The sequence below is a fragment of the Entelurus aequoreus genome, linkage group LG17, assembly GCF_033978785.1.
Source record: "Entelurus aequoreus isolate RoL-2023_Sb linkage group LG17, RoL_Eaeq_v1.1, whole genome shotgun sequence".
Lineage (NCBI taxonomy): Eukaryota > Metazoa > Chordata > Actinopteri > Syngnathiformes > Syngnathidae > Entelurus > Entelurus aequoreus.
Window position 1 is genome coordinate 37451381 of NC_084747.1, and position 12982 is coordinate 37464362.

Here is a 12982-nt window from a genome sequence, read left to right on the forward strand (position 1 = left end):
TCCATCCATCCATCCATTTTCTACCGCTCGTCCCTTTTGGGGCCGCGGGGGGTGCTGGAGCCTATCTCAGCTGCATTCGGGGATTATGATTACTCAAAAATATAAATAACTCAAAAATATAAATTAACGCTTATTTGCATGGACGCTTGTTGCCAGGCAGATAACAAGCCACCAGGCGGAATTCTCAGGTCACAATAAATTGTGCCCCTTAGGCCAGTGTTTTTCAACCACTGTGCCATGAGATATTGTCTGGTGTGCCATGGGAAATTATGCAACTTCACCTAATTGGTCCAAAACATTTTTTTTGCAAATCAATAATTATAATCTAATAATATAATAGTTCCTTAGTGTCTGTGCTGTGTGGAGCTCGACAGGGTAACCATGTAATACTCCATGTCAGTAGGTGGCAGCAGGTAGTTAATTGCTTTGTAAAAGTGAGATGAGGACGGTTTGTCGTGAACTAAATATGCAAAAGGTAAAAAGGTATGTAACGCTTAAACCAAAAATTAACAAAAGGAAAAGGCATTGAAGCATAGGGATGGCTATGCAAAACGAAAGTAAAACTGAACTGGCTACAAAGTAAACAGAAACAGAATGCTGGACGACAGCAAAAACTTGCAGCGTGTGGAGCAGAGACGGAGTCCACAAATTACATCCGTGCATGACTTGGCAAGGCCCTGTGATGAGGTGGCGACTTGTCCAGGGTGTACGCCGCCTTCCGCCCGAATGCAGCTGAGATAGGCTCCAGCACCCCCCGCGACCCCAAAAGGGACAAGTGGTAGAAAATGGATGGATGGGCATGACTTGGCAATCAACAGTGTCCCCACAAAGAAGGATAGCAACAACTTAAATAGTCTTGCTTGCTAACACAAAGCAGGTGCGGGGAATAGCGTTCAAAGGAAGACATGAAACTGCTACAGGAAAACATCAACAAAACAGGAAGGGCCACCAAAATAACAGCGCAAGACAAGAATAAAGCACTACACACAAGAAAACACCAACAAACTCAAAATAAGGCACGACGACCTGGTGGAGTTTCATTTTTGAACGTTTTCTGCTGGTGTTGTGCCTCCGGATTTTTTTAATGAAAAAAATGTGCCTTGCCTCAAAAAAGGTTGAAAAACACTGCCTTAGGCTAAATAAGAAAGGGTAATTATAAGCCACGCCCACCTTAACCAGAAAGCTAATAACAGGAAGTGTTTTGGGTAGTAAGTAAGCTCAGTCTAAAACGTCAGTATTATATTTGCTATACTTTTTTAAAATTTGTTTAATACAAACTAATTGATGTAGCATAGTTTGCCTTTAAAATGAAAATGTGGTGTGTGTGTGTGTGTGTGTGTGTGTGTAAAGATCAAAGTTAGTATGAAGCGGAAGGGTACACACCGCGCATCTGCTCTTTTTGCATTGACAGTCGTGAGAATACCCACCCCCAAACTTCTGACATTGCATTTTTGGGGCTTGTATTTCTAGGATTGCCTCCAATTGTATATTTCATCCCACGGTAACAAAAAAGAAAAAGCTGTCACGGCCACACACACACGCAAACACGACTCGAGTGTGATTAGCTCGGTCGTGGACTAGTTTTCTCGGCGGATTTGCTTCTTGTGCCTCCGAAGTGACGTAGGAGGGCAGTGAATGGGAATATCAGTAGCGGGTGGAGGAGTGAGACGTCAACCTGTCCACTCTCGTATCTCCTCCAAGGCCATCTTATTCCACTTTTGAGGACGTTTTGGGATTGGACACTAAACAAGAGCACCTCAAAAGCCTCCTTGTTGCCCCCCCCTTTCCCCTTTCCTTCCTAGTAGAGGACTCTCGTAGCAAAAAAAAACAAAAAACCGTCCAAAATGGCCCAGATACTGCCCATACGATTCCAAGAACATCTGCAGGTAAGGAGAAATTGCTTCACGAAATGTTTTCTTCTCGTCTTTTTTTGCTGCACTTCCTCGCCCTTGCGTGTGCACACAGGCATTGCATGGCGCTTCTAAATGAGAATGTAAAAAGAGCGCTGCGGGCTGTTGCTCAATATAGCCACAGGCCTGCTTTAGCCAAGGATGACTTGGAGAAATTGAACACTGCAAACCCACAGCGTGTTTTCTTTACCTGCGTCGTGTGGTGAAAATAACACAAACAAACGCCGCCTGTCATTTGCACTGCAGACGTCAGTGCAGACACTTGCCATGTTTTGACACTTGCCGGCGACCGGGCTCAGCTGTTCGCCCTCTAGCTGAGACATGAATGGTCCTGAAATGTTGTTGCCATGTCCTGCAGCAGTATCTTAACCAGCTTGGAAGCACTAGCAACAACATCCTAGCATAGGGATCACGGAATAAGGCATTTTATGTTAAAAATGAAAAAGAGTAATGCCATCCATGTATTTCCTTTATGGCTTGGCATCATATACAGTCATGCGCAAAAGTTTACATACACTTGTAAAGAACATAATGTCATGGCTGTCTTGAGTTTTCAATAATTTCTACAACTCTTATTTTTTTGTGATAGAATGATTGGAGCACATACTTGTTAGTCACAAAAAACATTCATGAAGTTTGTTTATTTTATGAATTTATTATGGGTCTACTGAAAATGTGACCAAATCTCCTGGGTCAAAAGTATACATACAGCAATGCATCACAGGGACACAGATAAGACCTTCTGGAGGAAAGTTATGTGGTCAGATGAAACAAAAATGTAGCCGTTTGGCCACAATACCCAGCAATATGTTTGGAGGAGAAAAGGTGAGGCCTTTAATCCCAGGAACACCATACATACTGTCAAGCACGGTGGTGGTAGTATTATGCTCTGGGCCTGTTTTGCTGCCAATGGAACTGGTGCTTTACAGGGAGTAAATGGGACAATGAAAAAGGAGGATTACCTCCAAATTCTTCAGGGCAACCTAATATCATCAGCCCGGAGGTTGGGTCTTGAGTGCAGTTGGGTGTTCCAACAGGACAATGACCCCAAACACACGTCAAAAGTGGTAAAGGAATGGCTAAATCAGGCTAGAATGAAGGTTTTAGAATGGCCTTCCCAAAGTCCTGACTTAAACGTGTAGACAATGCTGAAGAAACAAGTCCATGTCAGAAAACCAAAACATTTAGCTGAACTGCACCAATTTTGTCAAGCGGAGTCAGTGTTTCCCATAAACTGCCAAGATACCTGTGGCGGTGGGGGCGTGGATATGGGCGTGGCTATTGGCGTGGTCACCATTACATCATCGAGTAACTTGCATAATTTACTACAATGATATGATTTTCTCTAAAAAGGCTAAAAAAATGTATACTTACTAATTAATAATAACCGTTTTGTTTTAAACGTCCATCCATCCATCCATCCATCCATCCATCCATTTTACAATATAATTACAACACTTTATGTACATATTTATATACAGATTTGAACAATAAGTTATTCACTGAAATATATTTATTAATTGTGGTTCTTACAAAAAATATATCTTATAAAATATAAAAGCTAAAATGTCTCTTAAAGCTCTGCCCCTTTAATTAGTGCATACTAAATAATTTCACTTTAGCCTACTACTACAACCATATTATTTACCAGCAACATAAAGTGAGGCAGAGGTGTCCTGCCACAGTCAGTAACAAATAAAGAGAAAACTGTAGTGGTGGTAGATAGACACAGAACTTCATCAAACATCTGATTCACTGAACAAAGAGCTCAAAAAATCTTGAACTTTAGACTGCCATCAGTTTTACTCCCTACACTTAACCATGTGTTTCCTACTGCCTGCAGACTTTGCACCCTTTGTTATATACACATGTTGTGTTTCTAATATAAATACATTTAATAAAGTCAAATACAAATAAGGCAACAAGAGGAGTATCCTACACTTCTCTTTTGTAAAGTAAATCTGAACAGCCGATATGGGCATCTACATCAACTATATGATTTGCCTGAGAAGCTGGACAGGACCACAAAAAAAACAAAAAATACTAATTAAAAATTAAAAAAATCCGAAAAATCTATTTGTGGCGGACGTAATTCTTTCGTGGTGGGCCGCCACAAATAAATGAATGTGTGGGAAACACTGGGAGTGCTCAAAAATTCAACCAGAAGTTTGTGGATGGCTACCAAAAGCGCCTTATTGCAGAGAAACTTGCCAAGGGACATGTAACCAAATATTAACATTACTGATGTATACTTTTGACCCAGCAGATTTGGTCACATTTTCAGTAGACCCATAATAAATTCATAAAAGAACCAAACTTTATGAATGTTTTTTGTGACCAAGAAGTATGTGCTCCAATCACTCTATCACAAAAAAAATAAGAGTTGTAGAAATTATTGGAAACTCAAAACAGCCATGAGTTACAAGTGTATGTAAACTTTTGACCACGACTGTAAGTGTCACAGGTGAGCTGGAGTCTATCCTAGTTCACTTTGAATGAGAGGCAGGGTAAACACTGGACTGGTCACCAGTCAATCATAGGACACACATACAACCACTCACACTTATGGACAATTTAGAGCAATGGTGCCCAAATGTATGGTCTCCAAGGGACAAAGTAAAAATGTGTTAACGGTCTACGGGCCAAACAGTAATTTTTACCATGCAACAGTACCACCAGTGTGTAATTTAGTCTCAAACTGCCATATACTGTATAAATATAAATTGTGTGCCTAATTCAGTTAACCTGCAACTCTGCATCTTGTATGTACATATTTCAATTTCAAAACATTTATTTAAAAAGGTCACTTTCTGCAGATTTTTGCCATTTCCAGGTGTTGTTCTGTAACCTGTTCCTCCTTGATATTTCATGATCCGATCGTTTTCAAACTGTACCTAGACATGAAAGATGCTGAAATTCGAAGCGCTTATTGTTAGACATGGGCGAAGCATGGCAAACAAGATTATCCTTTTCCATAGAGCGTCAAAAAGTTACAACTTTACCGTAGAGCTGGGATCTCAAATTCAAACGCAACTAGTTATAACGTGTACAAAAAAAAAAAGTAGTTTTTCCGTTTGAAAAAATTGGAAGCTCAGTCACCAGAACTTAGTGTTTTTTTAACCAAATCAGAATCAGAAATACTTTAATAATCCACGAGGGGAAATTAAGATTTTCAACACAATCCCATTCAAGTGCAGACTAACATTACAGGATCGCTGACGGCGCCTCTTACAAAAAAGGTGAGAAACAGGTAAATGCTGGGGGGGTTAGGAAAAAAAAAATTCAGTCTAAGCCTGGGCCCCGGGAAAGGGGGTCCAGACTGAGGCCAAGGGAAAAAAACCTCATAGCCAAAGCACACATAAACATGTGTAATAGGGAAACGTCAAAGAACACAAAGGACATTAAAGATTAAAAGAGCAGAGCTGATGCAACCAGCCACCTCTACAGAGAGCCATTACTGTAAATTGAAAAACTGAACCACTTTTGTTTTAGTTATATATATTTTTTACAATCAAATGTATGGCAATTTTTTTACAGTGCATTACTAATTTGAAAAACAATACCACTTTTGCTTTTACCGCACAATTCTGGTGACTGCGCTGCATTTTTTTTTTTACTTTAAAATCTATGTTCCCCGTTTTTACAGTGCATTAATGTAAATGTAAAATGTATTATTTTAAATCAATTACATTTCTGGTGACTGAGCTGCCAGGTTTTTACAGTAAAATCTACAGACTTTTTTTTTTACAACATAGTCTTGGGAACATGCCATCACTCACTGTTTCCATGCACTAAATTAGTCTGATTTCTCAAATATTATTATTTTTTTTACACCTACGTGTGAAGTCTAAATGCACACTCTCTAATGCGACTATTGCCCATGTGCCTCCCGTACACTGGGGGGCGCTATTTCCTTTTAGTGGATAAATTAATTCCTTTCCAGTTGACCTATGACATCACACTAGCCATCTACGGATCCTTACAACTTGTTTTAACTGATGTCTGCTGTAATATTGACACATATTATAAATATTATGTCTCTAATGGCTATGCTGACGTTAAATAGCAGACGGCATCAAGAAACGATCTTGGATTGCGCTACGAATATGACGCTACTACCAAGAATATATCGGGGCGAATGCAAATCCAATGCAAAGAAAAAGACCGATCAAAGAGTTTTTTTCTAAGGAATTTTCGGACGAAAATCATGGAAACACAACTTTTGAATGTGTTAAATTTAAAAGGCTCCTTCTGGATTGATGGAGAGAGTTTTAAATCCGAAGGAAAACATATCCAGAGGAAGGTTGCTATTGTTCTGGAATTTTATCTTGCCGGTTGTGCTGAAAGTTAATCAGTTTGGACCGCACAAATGCAGCGTGAAGATGTTTGCATACGCTTTATTATTCGCCTTTAATACATTTGCTTCATTATCTTTTATCTAATTTGTATTTTGTCCGGGAGTCCGAATTAAGACGGCATTTTACATTTCCTTAGCTACCTTATTTAAATAAATCTGCATGCACTGAATGATTGTGCAGCTTGAAAGAGTGGAGTATTACATGTATTATATTATTACATTTGGTAGCCACCATTTAGCGGGTTAAACAAAATGGGTCCACTTTGGGCATTTCTGATTTAGAGTTTCCATTGACCATGTTTTTAGAATGTAGGAAAATTGCATGCCACTTGTCCATACATTCAAAAGTCCATAGCTGTAAGGTCTACTTGGGGATGATCATCCAAAAATGTCCTGTTTGCGTCACTCCCTCACTTTTCGTCACAATGCTATGTCTGCATTACATATGTTAAAGTCCCCGCAAAGGTAAACATATTTGGCATTATGAGTTTCAAATGAGTAAAAAGTGAAAGCAGTTCTATTTTCAAAATAGTTTTTCAAGTGGCACGCAAATAATCTTAGGATATAGCGGGATCGCGATCTGACAGACCCCTTAATTGGAATGCAGAGCAGAAATTATTTCACTATCTTTGTCCTTTCTCGCATGATCTCTCTTCCCCAAGTTGCCAGGAAACAGTACAGTGAAAACAGCTGGTGCATACAAATACATTTTGACCAATGAACTTCATAAAAAAATGTGTTACTTTAATTATGAACCACTACACAGGTTGAGAGCACAGCTTGACTCCCAACTGTCTATATTTCAATGAGGCAACTATGAATGCTGTATTTACACTGTTTCAAATGATTGTCATGGATCATTATCTCCGGGCCATTTTATAACCTTTCAAACTCTATCCAGAAATTGACTGCCTATCTCAGCATTGTGCAGAACATACAACTCCAAACAGAACATCTACTGTATGTGGTAATTTGCTGGTCCAATATCCCTTTTAAATAAACCTTAATTGAATTAATAGAGTATGTATGTTCAGCAATCTATAAATTAACCCAAACTGTGACAAGACAAATTGGCCCCCACGTGGCCAAACCAGGCCGTTTTAAAAGACATCACTGTAGGGTTTACACAATCAGGCCTGCGCTGTACTGCTGTCTTAGGTTTACAGTGCATCCGGAAAGTATTCAGTGCTTCACGTTTTCCACATTTTGTTTCCAAAATGAAATACATTTATTTTTTCCTCGAAGTTATACCAACAATACCCAATAATGACAACATGGAAAAGTTTTTTTTTTTTTTTAGAGATTTTTACAAATCTATTAAAAATAAAAAAAATTAAAAATCACATGTACATAAGTATTCACAGCCTTTGCTCAATACTTAATTGATGCACCTTTGGCAGCAATTACAGCCTCAAGTCTTTTTGAACACAATGCCACGTGCTTGGCACACCTATCTTTGGGCAGTTTTGTCCATTCCTCTTTGCAGCACCTCTCAAGCTCCATCAGGTTGGATGGGAAGTGTCGGTGCGCAGCCATTTTCAGATCTCTCCAGAGATGTTCAAACGGATTCAAGTGTGGGCTCTGGCTGGGACACTCAAGGGCATTTACAGAGTTGTCCTGAAGCCATTCCTCTGATATCTTGGCTTTGTGCTTAGGGTTGTTGTCCTTCTAAAAGATGAAACGTTGCCTTAGTCTGAATTCAAGAGCATTCTGAAGCAGGTTTTCATCCAGGATGTCTCTGTATATTGTTTTATTAATCTTTCCCTGTATCGTGACAAGTCTTCCAGTTCTTGCTGCTAAAAAACACCCCAACAGCATGATGCTGCCACCACCATGCTTCCCTGTATTGGCCTGGTTATGAGCGGTGCCTGGTTTACTCCAAACATGACGCCTGGCATTCACGCCAAATAGTTCAATCTTTGTCTCTTCAGACCAGATAATTTTGTTTCTCATGGTCTGAGAGTCTCTCAGGGGCATTTTGGCAAACTTTTACAAAGGAATGACTTCTACCATATATGCCTGATTGGTGGATTGCTGCAGATATGGTTTTCCTCTCTCCACAGAGGAATGCTGTAGCTCTGACAGAGTGACCATTGGGTTCTTCGTTACCTCCTTGATTAAGCTCCTCTCCTGATCGCTCAGTTTAGGCGGCTGGCCAGCTCCAGGAAGAGTCACGGTGGTTCCAAACGTGTTCCATGTATGGATGATGGAGGCCACTGTGCTCATTTGGACTTTAAAGGCAGCAGATATTTTTCTGTACCCTTACCCAGATTTGTGCCTCAAGACAATCCTGTCTCTGAGGTCTACAGACAACTCCTTTGAAATTCATTGCAAAGGCTATAAACGCTTATGTACATGTGATTTCCAAGTTATTTTTTATTTTTAATACATTTTCAATAGTATATTCCATTTTGGAATAAGGCTATACATAACAAAATGTGGAAAAAAGTGAAGCGCTGTGAATACAATGTCCCACATGTACTTGCCCACTTGTCTAGAATAGAGTGAATAATGACTCATCATGCAAGTTCACTCTTTTTTACCGCAGACATCTGCAGAATTGTGCTGACAGTTTTCCTGCAACGGTGTACCAAGTACCAACTAGTTCTTGGCTAATAGAGTGGGCTACACCATTTATACAGATAAAAGCAATATGTTTTATGAAGGGGATGTTCAAACAACTTAAGAGATGCAAGAATAAAGGCCAACCAGTTTATTTTCCATTGGTACACCAGCTTGTTGAGCTCTTTCTGCATCCAGCAATGTCCCAGCAGTGAAGTTTCAACGTTACTTTCTTCTTTTTTGTCATCGTCTGACTGGGATCACATCACGCAGGGTGTTTATCATTTTTTGCTCTCCACAGATCGTGATTGTTTAATGATTTGCCAACTGTTGCTTTAATACAGGATCCACAATAAGCCCAGACCTCAGTAAGGTTGAATAACTTTTATAATAAATGATAAATGGGTTATACCTGTATAGCGCTTTTCTACCTTCAAGGTACTCAAAGCGCTTTGACAGTATTTCCACATCTACCCATTCACACACACATTCACACACTGATGGCGGGAGCTGCCATGCAAGGCGCTAACCAGCAGCCATCAGAGGCAAAGGGTGAAGTGTCTTGCCCAAGGACACAACGGACGTGACTAGGAAGGTAGAAGGTGGGAAATGAACCCCAGTAACCAGCAACACTCCGATTGCTGGCACAGCCACTCTACCAACTTCGCCACGCCGTCCCACTTTTTGGGCTTTCCCTGTAGCTGAACTTTCATAGAGTTTTGTTTGTCCATCCAGCTATCCATTTTCTATCGCTTGTCCCTCTCGGGGTCACGGGGGTGGCGGGTGGGTGCAGTTTAACATCCAATTGAATAAGGTTTTCCCTATACGTTATCCATAATTTGAATAAAAAGCAACTGGCTCTTTCCTGTCGCTTTGTAATACATCTAGCAAAAAACAGTTGTACTTACAGAGGAAAATATTTTTGAGGTGGCACTTGGTGTTATTGGTATTATTTGCAGTAATATACTGTCTTTTATTTCCATAATGCTATAACAAACTACATCAGTCTGAAAAAGACTGTGTTTACTTGAGGTACTTATGAAACAAAATGCCACTTCAACAATGTGGAGAAACATACAGTTATCTAGCTGTCCTCTGTGGAGGAACTATTTCCACAATGACGTTCCATAGCTGCCCCTTTGCTTGCTATTTTGTTGCCAAAAAAGTTGGTGACGCACCCCCCCCATCCCCTCCTCCTCCCCTCGTCTCTAGCTTGTTGTTATGGTAACGACAGGCGGTGAAATGGCCTTTCACTAGAAGAAGCACAGAGCCCCTCTCACCCGCCCCCTTCCTCTGGCCAGCAGCCCCACTTTTGCCAGCCAAAGATTCTTTATCCACCTATGTATGACTACTTGAAGGCTGGAAGGTTCCTTTCCTCAGAGCTTAGAGGCACTAGTTCATGGAGACTGTGTGCTCCACAGCAAGGCACGGGATATTAGTTGAAATGGCTTTCAACAGTACGTAGTGTTTGGCTTGAGATGGTAAAGCAGCTCCAAGAAATCCCACTCTGGCACAGCCATGCACCCCTGTGAACAAAGTTGGCTCCAACAGAGTGAAAAATGCTTGGAATTTCAAAACTGGCGACTTTGGGCCTCTAGTTGTTTCACATTTTTTCCGTGGCTTGGTATTTACAGTCGCCTGGGTCACAGTTCAAGGGTGAAACATGGACCCCCAGCCCTTTTCCACCAAAAATAACCTGCTGCTAGTTGGTTGCTACTATCCCACTACACTAAGAGGTGTGTGACAATGACATGTACTGTTGATTTTAATTGTTTTTTAGCATACTGTCCCATATTTGTGGGTGGGGTTAAGAATCAGTTCTTTGCTAAAGAACAGCAATGAGTTGGTGCTTCTTTGTTCGAAGCCCGAGTTTTGAGAGCGAAGAGGCTTTGCTTAAATGTCTAAAAAGCAAAGAAGTGTTGCTAAATCAGTTTCGGATCCAAACTAACACTAGAACCGGCTTGATGGAAAATAGGTAAATGGGGTTCTAAGTGGTGTCTTCTGGACTGTTTTGGAAGTTAACTATTGCTAGCCATGCTCATCAAGTACACAATGGTGTGAGGCACTTAGTTATTCTTTATCACCACCCTTTGTTATCCCTGTATTATACTGTATCTGTGTTGTAGGCTAAGTATGTCAGAGTTCCATTTGACAACCAAACAATTACACAAGGCGACTCGGTAAAGAATCTGGGTATTATTTTCGACCCAACTCTCTCGTTTGAGTCACACATTAAGAGTGTTACTAAAACGGCCTTCTTTCATCTCCGTAATATCGCTAAAATTCGTTCCATTTTGTCCACTAGCGACGCTGAGATCATTATTCATGCGTTCGTTACGTCTCGTCTCGATTACTGTAACATATTATTTTCGGGTCTCCCTATGTCTAGCATTAAAAGATTACAGTTGGTACAAAATGCGGCTGCTAGACTCTTGACAAGAACAAGAAAGTTTGATCATATTACGCCTATACTGGCTCACCTGCACTGGCTTCCTGTGCACTTAAGATGCGACTTTAAGGTTTTACTACTTACGCATAAAATACTACATGGTCTAGCTCCATCCTATCTTGCTGACTGTATTGTACCATATGTCCCGACAAGAAATCTGCGTTCAAAGAACTCCGGCTTATTAGTGATTCCCAGAGCCCAAAAAAAGTCTGCGGGCTACAGAACGTTTTCTGTTCGGGCTCCAGTACTATGGAATGCCCTCCCGGTAACAGTTAGAGATGCTACCTCAGTAGAAGCATTTAAGTCCCATCTTAAAACTCATTTCTATACTCTAGCCCAGGGGTCACCAACCTTTTTGAAACCAAGGGCTACTTCTTGGGTACTGATTAATGCAAAGGGCTGCCAGTTTGATACACACTTAAATAAATTGCCAGAAGTAGCCAATTTGCTCAATTTACCTTTAACTCTGTTATTATTAATAATTAATGATATTTATCTTTGTGGAAACACTGATCATCTTAATGATTTCTCACAATAAATATATATAGAAACAGATAAATATCAATATGCAACACTTTATTTTTATATTTTCTCTAAGTGCACATTTTTCAAATTGAACATTTTCAAATGATCACTTCTAAGACAGTCTTGTGAAATCACAATATCCCATTTTAACTAGCTAGCCACTAACATTTTTTAACAAATCATGAATTACTTTGCACCATGTTTGTACAAATAATAACTCATGTAAAATACAAAAGTAAACTCTCCAATTTTTAAATCATGTCACACTTTGAACTGGACACCAAATCTGTTATCTGTTTCTTTGTCAGTTAGTGGGAAGCCTGGCATTGCATGCTGTTAACTAGTGTGTTGTACTCTGGTGTGTAACTTGACACTGCAACTCTGAGTGAGTCTTGCAGATGTGCATCAGTGAGGCGTGTTCTGTGTTTGAAAGGTTTTGTACAAAGAGTATGAATATGGGGGCCTGAAACTTCTCAACCTTGAAGCTATGTGTCTGTCTTTAAAAGCATCAATTGTTCCAAAGATGTATTTAAACATTGAGTGGTACACAAATGTCCTGTTGGACAAAAAACATGTACTGTATCAAAATAAATTGTATCCTTTTTTTTTACAAGTGATCCCCTCCCAGAGAGTCTGCTGGGAAACATGGCAGGGTTCATAAAGGAAACAATCCACTCATAGTGGTGTTTTCAATTTTATGTGCCAGAAAAAAGAGACTATATTTTGCAGCAGTTAATATGGATGAACTCTAATATTGTAATAGATGGAAAGCCTTTCTTTTGGAAAAATATGTTTGAAAGAGGAATCATTTTTGTCAATGATATTATCAATGAGAATGGTAAAATGATGAAGTATGATGAATTTAGAGCTATGTATGGCGATGCTTGCTCAAGCTTTTCATTTGATCAACTAACTGGAGTAATTGGGAAAAGATGGAAACAAATAATTAATTATGGAACTACTAAATTATTAGTTTGTAAACCTCTAATAAGAAATTCTAGTTGGCAAAAAGGAACTAAAATAAATGGAAAAATATATAATTTTTATTTAATAAAGAAATCTTTGAAGGCTGCCTCATACAACACAAATGGAAAATGGGAAGACTTTTTTGACTGCCCGTTGCCATGGGATGCCATATTCAAACTAATCTATAAAACCACTATCGATGTGCAAAATCGT

General features: G+C 39.7%; 1 protein-coding gene across 1 annotated transcript in view; it reads left to right on the forward strand.

The window, feature by feature from the left end:
* Positions 1–1526: 1526 nt before the first annotated feature.
* The window catches only part of LOC133631803 (clathrin heavy chain 1-like), a 60826-nt gene continuing 49370 nt past the window's right edge, over positions 1527–12982 (forward strand). Inside the window, 1 exon segment of the mRNA XM_062023963.1 lies at positions 1527–1886. Coding sequence (XP_061879947.1) covers positions 1845–1886 — 42 coding nt within the window. The 5' untranslated portion in view covers positions 1527–1844.